Here is a 21,927-nt window from a genome sequence, read left to right as displayed (position 1 = left end):
TATCTCTAGGGGTAAGATAGACAAAAGAAAAATTCAGAGTAGGAATTAAAATTCATGGAGAAGAAATTAAAACTTTGAGGTTTGCTGATGACATTGTAATTCTGTCAGAGACAGCAAAGGACCTGGAAGAGCAGCTGAACGGAAGGGACAGTGTCTTGAAAGGAGGATTTAAGATGAACATCAACAAAAGCAAAAGGAGGATAATGGAATGTAGTCGAATTAAATCAGGTGATGCTGAGGGAATTGGATTAGGAAATCAGACACTTAAAGCAGTAGATGAGTTTTGCTATTTGGGGAGCAAAATAACTGATGATGGTTGAAGTAGAGAGGATATAAAATGTAGACTGGCAATGGCAAGGAAAGCAATTCTGAAGAAGAGAAATTTGTTAACATCGAGTATAGATTTAAGTGTAGGAAGTCTTCTCTGAAAGTATTTGTATGGAGTGTAGCCATGCATGGAAGTGAAACGTGGACAATAAATAGTTTAGACAAAAAGAGAATAGAAGCTTTCGAAATGTGCCGCTACAGAAGGATTCTGGAGATCAGGAGGGTAGATCACATAACTAATGAGGAGATATTGAATAGAATTGGGGAGAAGAGAAATTTGTGGCACAACTTGACTAGAAGAAGGGATCGGTTGGTAGGACATATTCTGAGGCATCAAGGGATCACCAATTTAGTATTGGAGGGCAGCACAGGGGGTAAAAATCGAAGAGGGAGACCAAGAGATGAATATACTAAACAGATTCAGAAGGATGTAGGTTGCAGTAGGTACTGGGAAATGAAGAAGCTTGCACAGGATAGAGTAGCATGGAGAGCTGCATCAAACCAGTCTCTGGACTGAAGACCACAACAACAAAACAGCATATACGTGGAAATGGTGTTTGTGCGGCAATCGCCCACACAGTGTAACTGAGGCAGATTAATTGTAACCAGCCTGCATTCGCCAAGGGAGATGGAAAACCACCTTAAAAACTATACACAGGCTGGCTGGCACACTGGACCTCAATAGTAATCCGCCAGTCACCTTCCCGCTCGGGAAGTAGCGCGTTAGACTGTGCGGCTAGCCAGGCGGGCTTCCTGTGAGTATAATATCAGTAAGTCACTGTTGAAATCAGTCAACTCCTACAAATACCTCAGTGTAACACTTTCTAGGGATATGAAATGGAATGATCATATAGGCTCAGCTGTGGATAAAGCAGTGTTAGACTTAAGTTTATTGGTAGAATACTACAGAAGTGCAATCAGTCTACAAAGGAGATTGCTTACAAATCATTTTTGTGACTAGTTCTAGAATATTGCTCAAGTGTGTGGAACCTGTACCAGATAGGACTAACAGGGGATATTGAATGTTTACAGAGAAGGGCAGCACAAATAGTTCCAGATTTGTTTGACCCATGGGAGAGTGCCATAAAAATACTGAAGAAAGTGAACTGACAGTCTCTTGAAAATAGATGTAAACTATCCCGAGAAAGTCTTATTAACAAAGTTTCAAGAACCTGCTTTAAATGATGATTCTAGAAATATACTACAATCCCCTACGTATTGCTAACATAGGGTTCGTGAGGATAATATTATAATAATTGCTGAATGCCTGGAAGCATTCACGCAGTCCATACGTGAATGAAACGGTGCAGTGGGACATACCCCTGCCATGCACGTCACGTGGTTTGTAAAGTATAGATTGATAGTGGATGTCAATAAATAAATCATTATTGCACGCTTGTTGTAAAAGCTGATTTTTAATGAGGCGGAAACAATATTTTATGCACTCTTTCACTTATAACAGGCTTCTCACAAGGATCTTTGTCTGATCTCAAGAGTAGAGGAATCCATTCCACCAAACCCTCCCACTCTCCACTCTCACAAAATTAAAACAAGTGCCACAATTGCTTTTCCAAACATGGAGGCTGTAAATACGAGGACCGCCTTTTATGTTTTTAAAAGTAACCATAGAACAAACCTTTATTGTACAGATTGTTCCATTGTTTCTCAAAATAGTCAACACTAAAATTTATACAGATTTGATGCATTTAACCAGTTCTGGATAAAATTTTTCTATTCCAATTTTAGTACCTCAAAAACATGACCTTAGAGGAATTCAATAGCTTCTTGATGTAAAAATTGCTGTCCACACATTTTTTGTTTAACGTAAGGGAACAAAAATGAGTTCGTAGGCAGTAAATTAGGTGAATAATGGCAATGAGAGATTAATTTGATATTTGTTTCTGTCAAATAATCAATTGCTTTGTGATAGTGCACACTGTCATGATGAAAATTCATGCAACGTTTGTTATTGTATTTGCTGATTTGATCGATAACTAGTGGGAAAGAAATTATTGATATCCACGCATCTCTGATCTTCAAAAACAGTGTTCATAACATGGGCAGTACAGCCAGAGAAACGAGCAATAATTTTCTTGGAAGTGCTTTGTGAACAAACCATTTTTGTTGCTTTTAGTTCATTTTGGAACACCTGCTTAGTTTCTTGTGTGTAGGAATACATCCAAGTTTTGTCTCCTGTTATGATTCTTTATATGGATTTTGCATTCCCTCGGTCTAATTGTTTGCACGTTTTCTCACATCAGTTGACACAAGCCTGTTTTTGAGCTGTGGTCACATTGTGTGTCCATTGGTAACAGATCTTTTCACAGATAAGTGTTCTTGCAAATTCAAATGTACTACAGTCTTCAGTATTCTTAATGGTGCCTCTGTCTCATGGTAAGTCAGAAGCCAGTCCTCTTTGGTCATGTTCGCACAACATTTGTGCTTTTTGGAACAACAACCAGTTTTTATTGATATTCACAAAAATCATCACTGATGCGCATGACCTTCACAAATTTCTGGAAATCTGTTGCAAGCAGTCTTTCATGAAGATCACTTGTTACTAAAAGTTGGACAAAGTGATTTGAGTCATTGTTGTTGAGTTAGGCCTTTGTGAAAATAATAAAAATCATGCAACAAAAACCTTCCCATGAAATTACCATTTTTTTTCACAACTCTGTTTCTTCCAACATACACTGTAAATAAACTTCTCATCAAATTTCTGAACTGTTATTGTTTTAACAATACTCGCCACAAGTAATGAATGATAATCTTGAACAAAACAATAATCTTGAAAATAATAATCATGCCTCATCTCAGTGGTGCCGTCTTAATGTGGTTGTTTGTAAGAAGCTAAAAGGTGATCCTCATACAGTAAAAAATTTTATTGGTGATTTCATGACATCACATTTTTTCCGATCCTCTCACTCCCTTCATCACATACACATCCCAGCCCCAAATTAAGGGAAAGTCCCATTACAGTTCATGTTAATTTTAAATTTTCAGTATTTATTTGAAGTGAAATGAACTGTATGATTTTATCTTGCTGAACAGGTCAGAGAATTCTTTTCCAACTTCAATATTTTCATCAGAACTTGTTTTTAAATTAATTTATATTCTTATGAGTTCATAATCATTTTTAAAATGTTAATGGAACCATTCTTAGTGCAATTCTGTGGGGCTGTGTTCAGACGGATATAAAATACGCAGGATTTAATGTTACGTACCAAGCATCATGGTACAGTTTTGGACTTGCAGTCAGGAGGAGTGGATCTCAAACCCCTATCTGGCTATCCTAGTTTAGGCTTTCTCAATTGATTAAAACAATGACAGGATAGTTCCTTAAAGTTGACCTCAAACCCCTACCTGGCTATCCTGATTTAGGCTTTCTTAACTGATTAAAACAATGATAGGATAGTTCCTCAAAAAGTGACATGTCCAACTACCTCGTCCTGTCTGAGCTTAACTCTGTGCCACTTGATTTTGTCAGTGTCCTTCCAGTAGTATTTTATTTTTCATTAATTTATTTTCTTAATCTACCTAATAATACATTGTTCTGTTTTATGTATTGAGTAAAAGCAATCACCCAAATTCTTATTGTAAGGACAACCATTGATCAACCAGAAGTGAATACACGTCCGAGAATCAAGAACTTCCATGAATACACCCAACAGAATATATCATTCTGGTCGTGAGTGCTGCCAACTTGAGATAAACTACCACAGAAAATGGAAGGTCTTGTTCTCAGTTGTATTCAAATACTTGACATCAGATCTTAAGAAGAGTTCAGGATCAAGAACTTCTTGATTTGTGTTTATAGGTTCTTGGATTGCTTACCCCAAGGTTGGCTTTTACAGATGATACATTAGTGAAGGCTGACTGTTAACAGGCACTCAAACTATTTAAGAAGAGCATTTGCTAATGACGAATCTTAGTGTTCTCTAACACAATTGTTACTTGTGACAAGTAATTCCATGATATATTCATTAATTTTCTGTAGTGCTTTATTGTGTATATACGACTATTTAGTGTGTGTTGCAGTACTCAAAATGCACTACCACTTAGTAATTTTACCAAATAAATTGGAATTCCACAATGGCAGAAATAATTCAGAAGGTATTGATATTATTGAATATTAGTAAATGAAAGGTGTTCAGTGGCAGACAAACACAATGAAAAGGCTGGTATATATTGTTTTGCTGTCAGGCTAAGTCCTGCATCAGATGTAGTCAGCAAAAAAAGGACACACACAGCCACTGTTGTCTCCGGGCACTAAACCTTGACAGACACAGTAACAATTGAGTCGTAAAGACCGGAGGCAACAGTGGTCGCATGTGTGTGTGTGTGTGTGTGTGTGTGTGTGTGTGAGAGAGAGAGAGAGAGAGAGAGAGAGAGAGAGAGAGAGAGACATCTACATGGCTACTTTGAAAATCATACTTGAGTCCGTGGCAGAGGGTTCATCAAACCACCTTCACAAAATTTTCTATTATTCCACTCTCGAACAGTGCATGGGAAAAACAAACACCTATATCTTTCTGTGTGAGCTCTGATTTTTCCTTATTTTATTATTTAAATATGTTTAATATTTTCACATTCGGAGGAGAAAGTTGGTGATTGACATTTTGTGAGATGATCCCACCGCAACAAGAAACACCTTTGTTTGAATGCTGTCCGTCCCAAATCCTGTATCACTCCCATGGAACTCTCTTCCCTGTTTTTCTATAGTACAAAATATGCTGCCTTTCTTTGAACTTTCTCAGTGTACTCCATTAATTCTGTGTGGTAAGGAATCCACACTGCACAGCAGTACTCCAAAAGAGGACAGACAAGCATAGTGTTGGCAGTCTCTTTAGTAGGTCTGTCACATCTTCAGAGTGTTATGCCAATAAAACGCACTCTTTGGTTAGCCTTTCCTACAAATTTTCTGTGTTTTCTTTCCAATTTAAGTTGTTCATTAATTTTAATTCCTGGGTATTTAGTTGAACTTACGGCTTTTTGATTTGATTATTGTATTGTGTAACTGTAGTCTAATGGATTCATTTTAGCACTCATGTAGATGATCTCACACTTCTCATTATTTAGAGTCAGTTGCTGGTTTTCGCACCATACAGATATCTTATATCTTATTGAAATCTCTTTTTGATCTTCTGTTCACTTTACTAGATGACAAAAGACAGCACCATCTGCTTACCACCTAAGACAGCTGCTCAGAATGTCTGCTAAATTTTTTTCGTAGATAAGGAACAGCACGTGGTCTACAGCATGACAAGGGAAATGCCAGAAATCACTTCTGTTTTACTTGATGACTTTCTGTCAGTTACTACAAACCGTGACCTCTCTGACAAAATCAGAAATCCAGTTACATAACTGAGACAATATTCCATAAGCACGCAATTTGATTACAAGCCACTTGTAAGGTATGGTGTCAAAAGCCTTCTGGAAATCTAGAAACAAGGAATCAATTTGAAATCCCATGTCAATAGCACTCAACACTTAGTGTGAGTAAAGATCTAGTTGTGTTTCATGTCTTCTAAATCGTTGTTGACTGTGTGTCAGTAGATCGTTCTCTTTGAGGTAATTCATAATGTTTGAACACAATATATGTTCCAAAATCCTGCTGCATATCAACTTCAATTATATGGGCCTGTAATTTAGTGGATTACTCCTATTGCCTTTCTTGGATACTGTTGTGACCTTTCCAGTCTTTGGGTACGGGCCTTTCATTGAGTGAGCAGTTGTATATGATAGTTAAGTGTGGAGTAATTGCATCAGCATACTCTGAAAGGAACCTAACCTAATTGTTATACAGTCTGGACTGGAAATTTTGGGTTTATTAAGTGATTTAATTTGCTTCACTACTCAAAGGATATCTACATCTAAGTTACTCAAGTAGGCAGCTGTTGTTGATTCATATTTTGGAATATTTACTTCATCATCTTTGGTGAAGGAATTTTGGAAGGTTGTGTTTAGTAATTCTGCTTTAGCAGCACTGTCATCGATAGTATTTCCATTGCTATCCTGAAGAGAAGGCACTGATTGTGTCTTGCCACCAGCATTCTTTACACACAACCAAAACCTCTTTGGATTTTCTGCCAGTTCTCAAGACAAAGTTTCATTGTGAAAACTATTATGAGCATCTCACATTGAAGTCTACACTAAATTTTAGGCTTCTGTAAAAGATCACCAACCTTGGGGATTTTGCATTTGTTTAAATTTGGCATATAGATGACTTAGTCCAATAGCTGAATAATATCTAGCAGCCCTTTTTGATTGTGCCTGTCTGCCACTCAGTTCCCCCTCTATTTGATGAGTAGCAATCTATCCTTTTAATATTATTGTCATTCCACCCCAGGCTTTCCATTGTTTGAAAGAAGTGTGCAGTATTTCAAACTCGATATATTATGTAGCGTATCTAGTGTTGTAAGCTGCAGTCATAGTCCACTACAGTCTTGAGACCTTAGTTACAGCACACTTTACCATTCCTTATTGATTCTTTATACTTTTTTTTTCTTTCTGTGCATTTTCATATATGTTACTAGTTTTTTTTCCAAGTCAGAAATGTGATGAGGCATTCATAACTTACACCCCAAATCTGACAGATTTTTGTGAAGAGGTTTACTGTGAAGAATGCATGCTATAGATAGGGCACACATCTCAGAAATATCTGACACGTATAAGTTAACTTTTGACACACATGAATGTGATGGAATATGAACTCAATATTTAATTTGGGGCATCTATGAAAAGAAAACGTTCACTGTCATAGTAACATAACTCAGTAGCTGCGTCGACAGTTATGGGATGGAAAAATAATATAGCATTGATTTATGTTAAGGATACAGTATGTTTATGAATTAGATAAAAAAATTATACTTTAATGGAAAATCGTTACTGTACTATAACCTATGACCTTAATAGATAACAACTCACACTGTCCACAAACATTGAAAGCCAATAATTGAAGTTTAACTGGTAGCAGTGTTGCTGACCTCTGGAGTTCACGTTTATCTTCAAGTGCATTTTCAGTCACCATTCCATTCATTCCACTGTCTCGTTCTTCATAAAAGCTTCTTTGGAGAAAAAAATGTAAAAAGCAGGTGGTGATCAAAGCTATGCCCTCATTTTTGAGGCATTGCATGATAGTTCAGTGGATATGGTTCTCTATTTTAAAGCTGTGGTTCCAATATATTTCACATCTGCTGGACACCTTAAATATTACAAAAAGATAAACATTGTCTCATAAGTAAAATTTCACTGCTTCAATAAACTTTCATGCTTTGCCTTATAATTAGCATTTTCTGTGGCCATAAGTTTGTCCTAGTTGGCTTTGTAGTGCATAGAGAATACAAAATAATTTCCATTACTTTTAGCCTGCACGATCTAGTGGCAGTGGAGCAGCTCCCGAGGAGTCACTGACTAGCAGTGAATTTGAGCGATTCCTGGCAGAGAGGGCAGCAGCTGCAGAGGCTCTTCCCACTGTTACCAACAGCACAACCAGCACAACCTCTACACTACAGGGACGTTCACATCACCGGCAGCTTAATAAGGAAGCTGACTCTGACAGCTCACTGTTTGCCTTGTGAGGTCAGTTTCTTATCCGTAGTTTACTTATGTTATTTAGACAATACAGAACCACTTTTCATTGAATATTTAGCGTTGTGTTACTAACTCATGGTTATATATTGATGTGACAAGCTTTATGGGTCCTTGAACATGGTATATACAGAGGAAATTTTGAACAGAATGCAGATATTAAGTAGTAAGTTGTTTCTTATATACAGTCATTGGCAGTAGAGTTAGCTGTGAAGCAAATCATGAAATGCTAGTTCTACACGTTACGTGTCACAGGAATTGACGAGGATACTACACTAGTATCTACTTACGAGTAGTGGGGCCTGTTGAGAGGACAGTGATATGCAAGACATGAATAGGAGAACAGGAGGAAAAGAAATAGAAATCTGTGAACTCAAAAAAGAAAAATTGTATCAGAAGCAATGAGACAAGTGAACAGACTTTTGTTTATTATGTCAGAAGAAATCTAGGAAAATAAAATTAGCTCATCCTTAAACAATTTTTTTCCTTCAACCAAACATTGACCTCTTCAGGTGTCTTTGATGTTGGTGTTGGCGGGTCCTCCACATTGCATTTGACACAGCACAAACAACATTGCAGTAATTGGACTGCAATACACTGTTCTTTGCACTTACACATTATAGATACCACACTCCAGGCCCAGTTCTTAAGATGACTCTCCATTTTCTATCAAATGAATTGGCTTAGTACAAAGACACTGGAATCTTACTCAGGAAGACAGCAGTTCAAATCCTCATACAGCCATGTAGATTTAGATTTCTGCAGTTTCCACAAATAACATAAGGTAAATGACAGGATGATGCCTTTGAAAGGGCATGAACAGTTTCCTTTCCAAATCTGAACTTGTGCTCCAACTCTAATGACCTGTTCATTGATGGGATGTTAAATCCTAATCCTCTTTCCTTTCTTTACATTTTGTACTCAGAAGCACAGGTATTCTAAGAGTTTGTAACGAGGCTTCTCATCTGAGCCAACCTCTTATTAAAATTCTGCACTGCAGCTTGTCACTTTTAATTCTAGCTTGAAGGATGTTTTTGCAAATGACTGTGGCTGTGTTAGCAGACCGTTCTTTGATCTGAAAGAATGATGTGTGGTTGATAAGGATGGGTCAGAGATGTTAGTGCCTAAATCCTTTTTCTACTGGTCACTATTTTCAATTAATTTTGGATGGTATATTTTGCCCATTATGCTGTGCTGTTCTTCCACTAGTATATGTTATTGAGAGTGACATACATTGCAACAGATGATGACAGTAAAAAAATTGGTCAGGTGCGACAAGGACTGACGCACTGAGGGTTCTGTACAAACTTAATTATTTATACAGACAGTTCATCCATTCTGGGAACTGAGAATCTTGACAGTTTTTGTCTGTTAGCACCATTGAAACCTGAAAGATATTAGTCCCAGGAATTCCAAAACTTTCAAGAATGCTTTGAATTAAAGTTTGATATCAGAAAACAGATGACAAATGATTTTTTTTTCATGTACTATAATTACATATTAACAATTTTCAGGTTTTTTTCCTTTACTTGTACTGTGAAACCGTTCTTCTTGCCAAATGGGGAGGCACCCTACAGGTTCTGATGGGTGGGTTTGCGAGTATCAAAATATGTGACCTAGATGGTCACATCTTTTGGTTGCGTTGATTTAGAAGCTTACATTTACTAAATGCCAAGTGACAATAGATGTTACTACATGACATTAATTTCAACATGATATGTCTACCTGTTCCTGATGGAAGTGGGGCTTAACAGATGGACGGGCAGACACTGAGGTAATGAATGACAATTTTTTTTTGTGTGTGATGTAATTATTTCCCTTTATTTGTTCATTGAAACTTGTTCCTTGCCAAATTTCGTGAGTCTAGACAAACGGGAAGTACCCTATGGGTGATGTAAATGGCTGTATCTTTTGATTGCCTTGACTTATAAGCTTAAGTTTTTGCTCTGCCAAGGGATCATAGGCCATAGTATGTGATATCAATTTCAACTGGATATGTGTACCCGTTCCCGGGGTCTTAACAGCCAGCCAGCCAGCCAGTCAGACAGACAGACGCCAAAGTGATCCTGGAAGGGTTTTGTTTTTACCCATTGAGGCACAGAACCCTAAAAGGAAGTAAGGTAGCTGAACTGTTAGAGGGGACTACTGGATCAAAATAATCAGGATACTGAGCTAAAAAAGAAGTGTTTCAGGAAAAGGGAGAACAAGAGTGTGACAGACAATATAAGGGTATGCAGCTAAGGGACGAAATCCAAATATTACCGGTGGGCAGTCTGTTACTGTCTTTGTGTCAAGCCAAATAAAGTGACACTGTGATTAAAGTTGGGAGGACAGTGGTTCAAATCTACATCTGGCCTTCCTGATTTAGGTTTTCCATGATATCCCTAAATCGCTTCAGGCAAATGCCAGGATGGTTCCTTTGAAATGAAATGGCACGACCAACTTCCTTCCTTAATCCGATGGGACCGATGACTTCATTGTTTGGTCCCCTCCTCCAAATCAACCAACAACAACCAATGCAATGGTTAGGGTGTGGGATTCATATTTACATCTCCATATTTGCAGTCCATATTTAAAATTTCCTATGGTCCCCATAAATTGCTCAACACAATGCAGGGATGTTTCATTTGACAGTACTCCAAATTCCTCTTGATAATTGTCCATCTGAGTTGTTGTTCACTCGCTCTCTCTCTCTCTCTCTCTCTCTCTCTCTCTCTCTCTCTCTCTAATGATATGTATTCAGTTAAAACATTGCGTGGTGACTTTCAAATGGTTCTGGACTTAGCGCAATTGTGCTTCTGCATTGAATATCGCTTTTTGTGGAAGAGCCAATATATTACATTTTGGACTTATAAATCCAAATTTAGACATTTTCATTTCAGATCATTGGCTAATTTTCGCATATTTTCACTCTCTGTTGTCTGATGGAATAAAATTCTGGACCAATTCACTTAATGTAAATAAAGTGTTTATTCAATGGAAGCAAACAGTAAAAATATTGTGTAAAATAATGACTGTATCCTTGCAGAAGCCTTTCTCAGGCTCTTGGGAGTTCTTACAGTCATTTTCCAGTATGTTTACTCCTTAACATTTTCCTTGTTGATGACAAAAAATCAGTTTCATCTGAACTGTGATTTACACAGTCACAACAAAGGACATAAAAGTAATTTTTTTGTAAACTTTTCACCCTTTTCCGGGGTTCAGAAAAGAGTTATGTATTCTTTTAAGAAGATTAAAACAAGCTCCTGTCATAAAAGCAAGAAATTGGGAATGAGTACCAATTCAAAGGAAAATTGAAAATGTACATAAACTGTAAATTATCTGAATATTTGGATTCAAAGACTGAAAAGTTTTGTTAGATATATGCCAAGTAACAATATTTGTTATAAAGCTATGTGAGTAGTAGTATTGTACTGTAAATAAGACTCAGTATTGACAGATGTAAGAAAATATTTTCTTTGAAAAATACAGTTTTAATCTAGTAAATACTTAACTATTAGCAGCAGATTAACAGCTGCCATATAGCTACTGAGAAGGCAGCAGCTGTTTTTCAAAGTCAAAGTTTTTATTCTAATTTACTCGATCAAAGTTAGATAGCATATACATGAATAGCACTAAGCAGTATAGTGATAGTTTATTCTTAACGCAGTATGAGTGCCCACCTGTTTCTAAATTATTGTCTTTTTACAGGTTATTTGGTTATACAGCTTCACTGTTTCTTTGCAGTCCATCATATTCTTGCAGTATATGTACTTACGTGCTTCATTCAGACATGACACTAAGTACATGCAGAATGGGGAAACTATTAAAGGAGAGAGTATACATATTGGATATAAAGAGTAGCTTTTAATTATTCATTTGAGACTGTATCTATGTTAAAACTGGGAAAATGTTGTTAGCTCATGATGCACCCATCTTGCAGTTTAATACCCCTGACCCTCAAATTATGCAGGTAACAGATGTTACTTTTTGTTGTTCATCTTTTCTGTTTGAATGAATGAAGAATATGAAGCAACTGCTTGATGTACCTGTAATGTAAACACGTTTTGATGTTGTTACTGCATTGTTTTCTCCATTGATTGTGACCAGCATGTATTTGGTCAGGTAATGGATAACTGACTGCAACTCAAATAAGTTTTGCAAAATAAATAGTATTTGCCTTGCTGCAAATCCACAGTGCATTCAGAGACTTATCATATGTTCAACTACTATTGATGCTTTTAAAATATGACAGATGTATTCAGTGCTTTGGCCTAATCATCAATGATAGCCTTGATCTTTAACATTCAATATTATCCACTCTTCATGCAGGGCTTCATAATTGTAATTTCTTGTTCATTTTGTCATATCATATACAGGATCCAAATTATAACTGTTGCTTCAGATTAAATTATTCATTTATGATGTGAAATGGTGAATAATTGTTCCACAAATAATATATATTTCCATGTTATGTAATGAATACATTGATACATTGTGATGTTTATTATTATGCAAAATGAACTATTTCTTTAAAAAGTCTTGTTCAGAGTTTTGATTTATTGTGTTGCTTGGGCTAATTTTAAATAAATTGTTATCCAGTGCAGACTGCCTTTCTTATAAAAACAAATTCAGTTAATTTGATTATCATTGTAAATGAACTTATTTATTTCTAACTTGTTAATAAATACAGCAATTAGTAGTAAAGATACACCTGTCTTGAAATTTGGAAAATACAGCTCCCTTTACTTCCCCTTAAACACGTGAAAAATACAGCTTTCACTTATATGTATAGGCAAAAATACATTATGAGACCAGAGGTGCTACACATAATTTTGTGGAGTAATATTAATTGTCATCACCATGGAATGCCAGACAATAACTTGACAAATTATTTTTTGTAGACTGTAGGAGAGAAACAGATTACATGTTCTAGCAAATAAGTGAAATTAGTCTCTCATACAGCAAATTTACCCTATCCTCATATTGTGCAAGAACTTAATAAAAACTTTAATCAGTACCCTGTGGCAGCTACTCCAAACTACTACTGCTGCTTGCAACAGTTTAAGCTTACCTGTCAAGTCTTAAGCTAAGCACAAACATGGGCTGCACTATAATTTGAAATTTACAAGATTATGAAGAATGAAGGAAATTATGGGTTGCTACTTACTGTAAAGAAGACACATTAAGCTGCAGACAGGCTCAATTAAGACTCTTACTCAAAGCTTTCGGCCATGACCTCCATCAGCAAAAGAGACACACATGCCATTCACGCACCAAGCAAGCACATCTCACACACACATGACTGCCAACCCTGGCAGCTCTTCCCTTTCTCATTTGCACTCTTTTCATTGGGCTCTCTACCCCATTCTGACATAAATGTGTCTGTCACTAACTCTCAGCAAACTGAGCAGTAGGCCACTTATCTTGACACTGTTGGTGTGTAACCGCTATCTTAACTGTTAAGCATTATTGCATAACTGTAACCAAACTATACAATTATTGGCATGCAGAACGAATACAGAGGTCTTTTGGAGTAACAGATATGATTGCTGTGTCTCAAACAAGTGTATACACTTTGCATCTCCTTGAGGTGTTCTCATATTATTTGGGTAAAGTGATATCTCATTATTTCCATTTTGTGTAAATGTGTTACAAACAACTTTTCATTAAAATTATAACTTTGATTTATCAATTATGCAACGATGTGGGAAAGGCAATGACTAAGAATGAAAGGTTTCTTCTTATTATGAAGAAACAGCTCTATTCCAGTCATATTGTAAATAATTTATTTTACAAAGCACAACTTGTTTCCAAGAACTGTTTTGACATTCACATTTTTAAATCAAATTATTCTACATTTGATAGTGAGCTGTTCCTTTATTTGTACGTGCTTATGTAGTTTACTATTTGTCATAATTTCACTGCAAATCAATACACTAACTTAAGTACAATTGTTAATAATAATAATAATGTAAAATTGCACTTACATATGGAATATTAGACTTCTGTCACTGCAGGAACTCTCTCTCTCTCTCTCTCTCTCTCTCTCTCTCTCTCTCTCTCTCTCTCTCTCATCCACATTATCACTATAAAAACATGTAAAACAGCAAATACAAATGAATTTACATACACAATACTAGACTTTATACAGTAAAACTTGCTCAAAATGGTATCACGTGGGGCTAAAATAATTTTCCAAATTCAACAAGTCTCCGGATTACACAAAACTCACTGGACTACGTAAAATTTGTACATCGGTTCCCGTCAGATCACTGAAGTTAAGCGCTGTCGGGCGTGGCCGGCACATGGATGGGTGACCATCCGGGCTGCCATGCGCTGTTGCCATTTTTCGGGGTGCACTCAGCCTCGTGATGCCAACTGAGGAGCTACTCGACCAAATAGTAGCGGCTCCGGTCAAAGAAAACCATCATAACGCCCGGGAGTGCAGTGTGCTGACCACACGCCCCTCCTATCCGCATCCTCAGCAGAGGATGACACAGCGGTCAGATGGTCCTGATGGGCCACTTGTGGCCTGAAGACGGAGTTCATACTTTATTTATGTACCTTTGCTTCAGTGCAGTAGATGTTCATTTACTGTATATTGGACAATAGAACAGTGCGCTGTGACACTAATTGATAAATAACACGACATTTCTATATTTTTACTCAAACTTTAAATTCATTTGTTATTGTATGTACATACGTATTATTCCCATGTTTATTTGCTTTACATTTCACTTTTTTTGCCACATATCAAGGAAGGAAACTTGTTGTAATTTCCTGTTCAAAACTGTTTTTTCTAGGTAATTTTTTCCACCATACAATAGTTCCAACAAGCTGGAAGAATTTGTGTGTGAATTTGCGTGTGCTGCAAATTGTATAACGTTGTTTATGCATGCAATGGCTTTTTCAGTCATATTAATTTCTCTAGGGACATCATTTTGTCCTCTTCTTCTTCCTTTGTTTCTTCATCATCATCATCGTCATCCTCTGTGTTGGGGATTTCTATTAAATCTGTTGCTGAAGTGAAAGTGGAGGGAGTTGACAGAAAGTCATCACTTTGAATGTAATCATCTGCACTACATGAAATGTTTTGCATTTTCATTAATTCAGCAATTTCTGCTGCATTTTCTTGAACTTCAGTGGCCACAGAAGCATCTTGTTCTTGTCCCAAAAACCCCACTTTGTTGAAGCACATTGTGGCAGTTTTGGGTTTTATTTTCTTTACTGCCAATCCAATCCAATTTACTGCATCCAGGACAGAAACTGACCGTGCAAGAGCAAACGCACTTTCGGCTTCTTCAACACTAAGAATAAGCGATTGCATTAGTAATCGCCTATAATGACACTTGAATGTGTAAATAACCCCCTGCTCCAGAGGATGTGTGAGGCTGGTTGAACCTGGAGGGAGCCATGCTAATTTAACGTCTGATGGCATTACTTTCAGGTGACAGGTTGCACTGTCTAGGAAAAGGATAACTTGGCTATTTCCTTTTTTTTTTATTTTGGCATTGAAAGAGCCCAGCTGTTCTACCATAAGACCACTCACCACCCACGCCTTTTATTGCTTCGCCACATGCCTGGAAGCTTACTGACATCTATGTTTTTGAAACAACACGGTTTTGCCGCCTTTCCAGAGGCTTCTCCATTTCACCTAACATGTTTCCACACAGCAATACAGTGAGTCTTTCCTTGGACATTTTTCTGCCGGTGCACTTTTCACCTCAAACTACTAGCGATTTTGAAGGCAACATGCGATAAAACAGTCCTGTTTCATCAGTACTGAACACGTCTTTCGGGTCATAATTCACAATTAAGCTGGGCAGTATTGTCTTCCATTCTGTTGCTACACTTTCCTGCACATCCTTAGCTTCCCACACACTTTATTCCACACGATGATGTGCCTAGCTTTGAAACTGTCCAGCCATCCTCAGGATTCTTTAAACTCCATAATTCCAAGCTCTTTAGCAACTTTCAGAGCCTCACTCTGCAACATGCGTCCAGATAAAGGTAAGTTTCTTGCCCACACACTTACGAACCATTCCTGCACTATTTCGTTAATTTCTTCATTTCTAGTCTTTTTCACCTTTCTTTTCATTTGCGCATTTCCTTTCATCCATTTGTCTCTAATCTTGTCCTTGTTTCTTAAAGTCTCATAAATTTGTGTTTTACCACATTTGAAATGCAACATAATTTTGCGCACCAAGAGGTTATCTTCTTCACTCACTTCGATTACATTAATCTTTTCGTTAAGTGTTAACGACACGTACTGTTTGTTCGGCATCATGTTAGTGTATCTCTTAAAATGCTACTAGTCAACTGAAACTCGCAGAAAATAATGACCTTGTTGGGTAAAACGATTGTTTAATGGAACAGTACCCACCTCTTTCACTGTGCACATTGCAGCAGAATGTTGCTAGATGTGCAACAATGTTCCTGTGTGCACCAGCATGCATCAATAATGAGAAAAATGAGAAAGTGGACAAACAGAGTGCTGACAAATGAACCATTTCCTTTGATACACTTTACCGACACTGAGCATAACTTATTCGTTGTTGCACAGAGCCGTGCAGTTTTAGGTCCACACCAGCAGCACCACGCCATGGTGCGCTGGATCTGTCTTCTTGGGGTTGCGCCGCTTAACAGAGTTGTGAAAAGTAACATCCATGTAGAGTTGTGAATAAGTAATGACCTGTAATACAGTTATACTATATAGGCTCTTTTCCACATTATACAATGAATTATTGAGTATATTCTAAAATTTGCTTTCCTTTTCTGTGTCAGGCACATTCCGCTTTATTAAAAAATATCAGCATATAAAAGTGCACTGAATGCATCGGGCAGATTTCTGAGTTATACACGTGCCAATTTGAGCAAGTTTTATTGTAACTCTCTTCCCCCAGCAGAACAACTAGTCATGTCATGAGAAAAGCATAAAATTACCAGCTACTATTAATTAATGATATGATGATAATGTTACTCATGTGCAAAAATTTTTATTTTTGTGGCCGTGATTGTGTGTAATGGTAAGGTATTGGACTATTTTGTTTCCTTAAAGATTTCTTTTGAAAGGAAGCAGTAGCAAGACAACCGGGAATTAAACCAGGTTCTATTAGTAACAAGTAAATTATATTTACATAAAAGGAAATGGTCGCCAGTCTTATTAGGCAGAGTTGTTACCAGTACTAATATGGTTCATAAAGAAAGTTGACTGTTGGTACTGAACTTCTCTTTTTCTGATGAGACAGTAGCACAGTTTAGCAAGTAATGTAGCAGTGATTTGTCTTGAACTACACAGGAGGAGTATTAATGTGTTTAGGCAACAACTGGCTCTCAATAACACTTATATCTGTACATTACAGTAGGAGGATAATAATAGGTAAAGAATTACTAATGCTGGAGCACTACTGTCTTTGACAAAAGTTTAATTATAGGAAATTATCATTACTGAAATAGTTATGAAGTACTGATTATTATTTGCATTCTCAAGGAAAATTCATTTCCTATTATTACTTAGCTCAAGTGGAATATATAATACCTGGATCTAGTGTAGTTTGAAAATTTGTAGCCAGTTGCTTGTTCTTGATTGCTGTTATTGTAATACAACATTTAAATGTGGCTCAACTATAGCATGAGGATCCAGAAACTAGTCCGTTGGCAGACTCAAACCAAGTTTGAACATTTTAGTCATAACACAATGTGGGAAACACTGGTAACTACATAACACATGTAATTGTAAAAACTGTTCTTTCAATAAGAAAAATCTTTGAACTGAATACTTTAAATGTTCTCTTAATAATTGTACTTTGATGAAAACTATTTGGAGCATTTCAAAACTTGTGCTCACAAAATAATTATGAACTTCACAACTCCACAAAGTTTATTAACTGTTGTAAAGGAAGGTAGTTGCTTTTCATTTCAGTAAAATAGAGTACTTGGATTTGTTGTAGCACTTGGAATAGGACCCTGCCTAAATAAATGATTAAGGATAAATTACGGTGACACAGCAATAATTTACAGAACACAAACTTATTATTGAAAATGAAACCATGTAAATGGTACATGCAGTTATATTGTACACAACTGAAAATTTGAAATGAATGTGGTGGCAGTGTCAATTTACTATGCTATTCAAAAAAGACAGTAAAAGTATCCATGGCTCTTCCTGTGTAACAAACTCTAAAAATTCTCTTCATGGTGTTGGATTTTCATAGTAAAGGGTTAACCAAAATATGCCATGAATAGTAAGCCAAATTAATTCCACATCTGAGGCTATCTTATATAATGTTGCAGTTCTTTGCATCTCTTTCAGTCCACAAGATGTGCAACTTTTGCCAGCTATCCACTGACTGACTCATGCCACAAAGGAGCTTTGCAGTTCGACCACCAGATCCACCTTTTCTATTCCTGCCTAGCTAGTTCCATTGCAAAGGGACTGCCCTCCAAGTTTTACATGATTACAGACCTACTTTCCGTACGCATGAACCAGTATTACAATTGAAGTTTTAACTTTTACATTCTTTCACAGCACATTACTTTAGAAATTACATCCATATATTAATTACAATTACATAAATTATCATAAATAATGAATAAAACATTTACATGGATGTTATGTCAAAAAGCATGGTTATAAAGAAGTCACATTCAGCAAACCCAGACAAATAAATTAGATAAGACCATTATAGATGATACTGATAACAGTGTTACATGTTCTCCATGTTTCCTGTTAGGGATACATCAGGGAAATATCTGTAACAGCTCAGACAGTGTTATGCAAAGAAAAAAAATTTACAAACACATCACTGCAGCACTCATTTTACATAGATAACAATACAAAGACAAAGAATATTATATCACCTTATTCACAAAGGAAACATTAGTTACATTTTACATAACATTTCATCATGGAGAAGGAATTCTGTGTACATAGAGCACTAGATAACAATGGATACACCCATATGATAATGACACATACATCAGAGAACATGTAATACATAAATAGAAAGCAGAATATATTATACAAGCTTTTACACAAACATGATTTAAAATTTGTTCAGAATTTACAGTTGTTTACTAGAAACTTTAAACTGCCCATTCATTTAGCTTTCAAGCCAATATGGGTAGCTACTTCTCAAATTTTTATCATTTTCAAAATATTACCGAAGAATTTATTTTCAGTACATAAACAGCAAAAATAATTACAGATAAGGAGAGAAATAAAAAGACTAGATGTGATGGTGGAGTGACGGCTGTGTAGTGCTGGAATGGGAACAGGGAAGGGGTTGGATGGCTGGGGACAGGATATCATGTTTGGCAGCGCGTTCAGCAACAGGGTGGTCCACTTGTTTCTTAGTCACAGTATGTCGGTGCCATTCATGTGGACAGACAGCTTGTTGTTTATAATCCGTACATAGAATACAGCACAGTGGTTGCAGCTTAGCTTGTAGACTACAAGACTGGTTTCACAGGTAGTCCTGCCTTTGATGGGACGGGTGATGTTAGTGACCAGACTGGAGTAGGTGGTGGTGGGAGGATGTATGGGACAGGTCTTGCATCTAGGTCTATTACAGTGGTATGAGCCATGAGGTAAGGGATTGGGAGCAGGGAAGGATGGACGATTATATTGCGTAGGTTTGGTGGACGGTAGAATACCATTGTGGGAGGGGTGGGAAGGACAGTGGGCAGGATTTCGAGAGGGATGGATCGTCATTGCAGATGCGACTACAATGGGTGGCTAGGCTGTACGGAAGGGACTTCATGGTATAGAACGAGTGGCAGCTGTCGAAGTGGAGGTATTGTTGGTGGTTAGTAGGTTTGATATGGATGGAGATACTGATGTAGCCATCTTTGAGCTGGAGGTCAACATCTGGGAAGGTGGCTTGTTGGGTTGAGTAGAACCAGGTGAATCAAATGGGGGAGAAGTTGTTGAGATTCTGGAGGAATGTGGATAGTGTGTCCTCACCCTCGATCCATATAGCAAAGATTTCATCATCGAGTCTGAACCAGGTGAGGGGTTTAGGATTCTGGGCTTTTAGGAAGGATTTTACTAGATGACCTATGAATGGGTTGGCATAGGATGCTGTCATGCGGGTGCCTGTAGCCGTACCCTGGATTTGTTTGTAGGTAATGCCTTCAAAGGAGAAGTAATTGTAGGTGAGATATAGTTGGTCATGGCGACAAGGAAGGAAGTTGTTGGTTTGGAATCCATCGGGCGTTGGGAACGAGTGTTTAATAGCAGTAAGTCCATGGGCATTAAAAATATTAGTGTAAATGTGGCATTAATAGTGATGGGCAGGACACCGTATGGTAAGGGGACAGGAACGGTTGAAAAGCAGTGGAGGAAATGGTTGGTATCTTTTATATAGGAGGATGGGTTCTGGGTAATAGGTTGAAGGTGTTGGTCTACGAGAGCAGAGATTCTCTCAGTGGGGACACAGTAACCGGCCACAATGGGCTGTCCTGGGTGGTTAGGTTTATGGACTTTAGGAAGCATGTAGAAGGTAGGAGTGTGGAGAGTGGTGGGGATGAGTAGAGAGAGATGGACTCCGATGAGAGGTTATTGGATGGGCCTAAGGATTTGAGTAGTGACTGGAGATCCTGCTGGATTTCTGGAATAGAGTCACTGTGGCACAGTTTGTAGGTGGATGTATCTGACAGCTGGTGGAGTTCTTCCACCAGCTAATCCTTGCAGTTCAAAACAACAGTGATGGAGCCTTTGTCTGTAGGTAGGATTATAAGGTCGGGATCAGTTTTTAGATGGTGGACTGCAGTTCTTTCTGTGGATGTAAGGTTAGTTTGCATGTTGTGGGATTTGGGGAATGAGAGAAGGTCGTTTTAATGTGTGTTATGGGTTCCAGGAATTTGGGATTGCATAGCAGGAGAATTTTGTGCATGAGGAGAAGGTACTGCAAAGAGGTTTGGGCTTGGTTAATATGGTTTTGCAGGACTATGGTGGTGAGTCCCAACGATTGGCGGAATCTGGATAGGTGGAGGTCATTGTGGAAGGAGGGGTGGCAGCCAGAGTTGGGTAATTTGATGGTAAGGGATGCTATGAGCTAAGCAACAATGCAGGAACAGAATGTGGAACTAGGATCTGGCTAGGGGTAAGGAAACTTTTCTGTATTGATGCAGATGGAAGGAGCAAGGATCCATGGAGGTGGAAAAAACATGAAAAATTACATAAATAATGTAGAATTATGTCCAAAAGATTTCGCAAAAATACACCCAAATACGTGTAAAATTCACAAAAAGGATGAAATGGCTGAAAAGGGGGGAAACAAGTTGAAATCTGGGGGAGTCAGAAGGATCAAAGTAAAGAATAAATAATAAAAAACTATATATTACTGTGGGTAGCTGTTCTGAAGGTGGATAAATGTGAAGAAGGGGGATGGCAGATGTGATTGGATGAGGTGGAATTAGTGGGTGTGAACTGGGGTAGAATGGAGAAAGAGTCGGGGGTGGGGAGAGGTTCGTAGGATACAAGATCGTGTGGATCCAGAAAGGTGCAGGAGTTAAAACGCAAAAATACGTGAAATTACACATGGAGAGTGATCAATTTGAAAGTATAGGATTAATTATATCAGTGGGAGTAATGTGGGACATAAGATGGTGCACCAACAATCACTGTGGTCTTGTAGCGGTCTGTTGTGTGCGGCTGAGACGGTTGATGCAGTGTGGCTCGTAAGAAGAGCGTGCAGTGCAGTTTGTAAGGCGGCAAGAGAAACACAGGAAAGAAGTGAAAGAAGTACGGACATTGAGTATAGTTATGCAAAATAAAACAGTAACAGAGGAAAAGACCGTCAAGGGGCAGTGTAGAGTGATACAGCAGTATTCGGTACCATTTCTTTATTCAGGTAAGAAAAGCCATCAAGCAAAAATCAAACAATGAAAAATCGAGAATGGAATGTAGCAATATTGTGAAAAGGAAAGTTGCTATTCCCCATATAGCGGAGATGCTGAGTCGCAGATAGGCACAACAAAAATACTGTCACAATTAAAGCTTTCGGCTATTAAGGCCTTCGTCAA

The 21,927-nt window shown here is 37.6% G+C and overlaps 1 protein-coding gene across 4 annotated transcripts in view; it reads left to right on the top strand.

The window, feature by feature from the left end:
• LOC124605556 (TOM1-like protein 2) overlaps positions 1–12,502 on the top strand; it is a 124,672-nt gene extending 112,170 nt beyond the window's left edge. For all 4 annotated transcript variants that reach the window (XM_047137319.1, XM_047137317.1, XM_047137318.1 and 1 more), the window contains 2 exons: positions 7,695–7,908; positions 11,608–12,502. In XM_047137319.1, coding sequence (XP_046993275.1) covers positions 7,695–7,907 — 213 coding nt within the window. In that variant the 3' untranslated portion in view covers position 7,908; positions 11,608–12,502. The remainder of the gene's footprint in view (positions 1–7,694; positions 7,909–11,607) is intronic.
• The last annotated feature ends 9,425 nt before the right edge of the window (positions 12,503–21,927 follow it).

Source organism: Schistocerca americana, chromosome 3 (assembly GCF_021461395.2).
Source record: "Schistocerca americana isolate TAMUIC-IGC-003095 chromosome 3, iqSchAmer2.1, whole genome shotgun sequence".
Classification (NCBI taxonomy): domain Eukaryota; kingdom Metazoa; phylum Arthropoda; class Insecta; order Orthoptera; family Acrididae; genus Schistocerca; species Schistocerca americana.
This window is presented reverse-complemented; position numbering and strand designations above follow the sequence as displayed.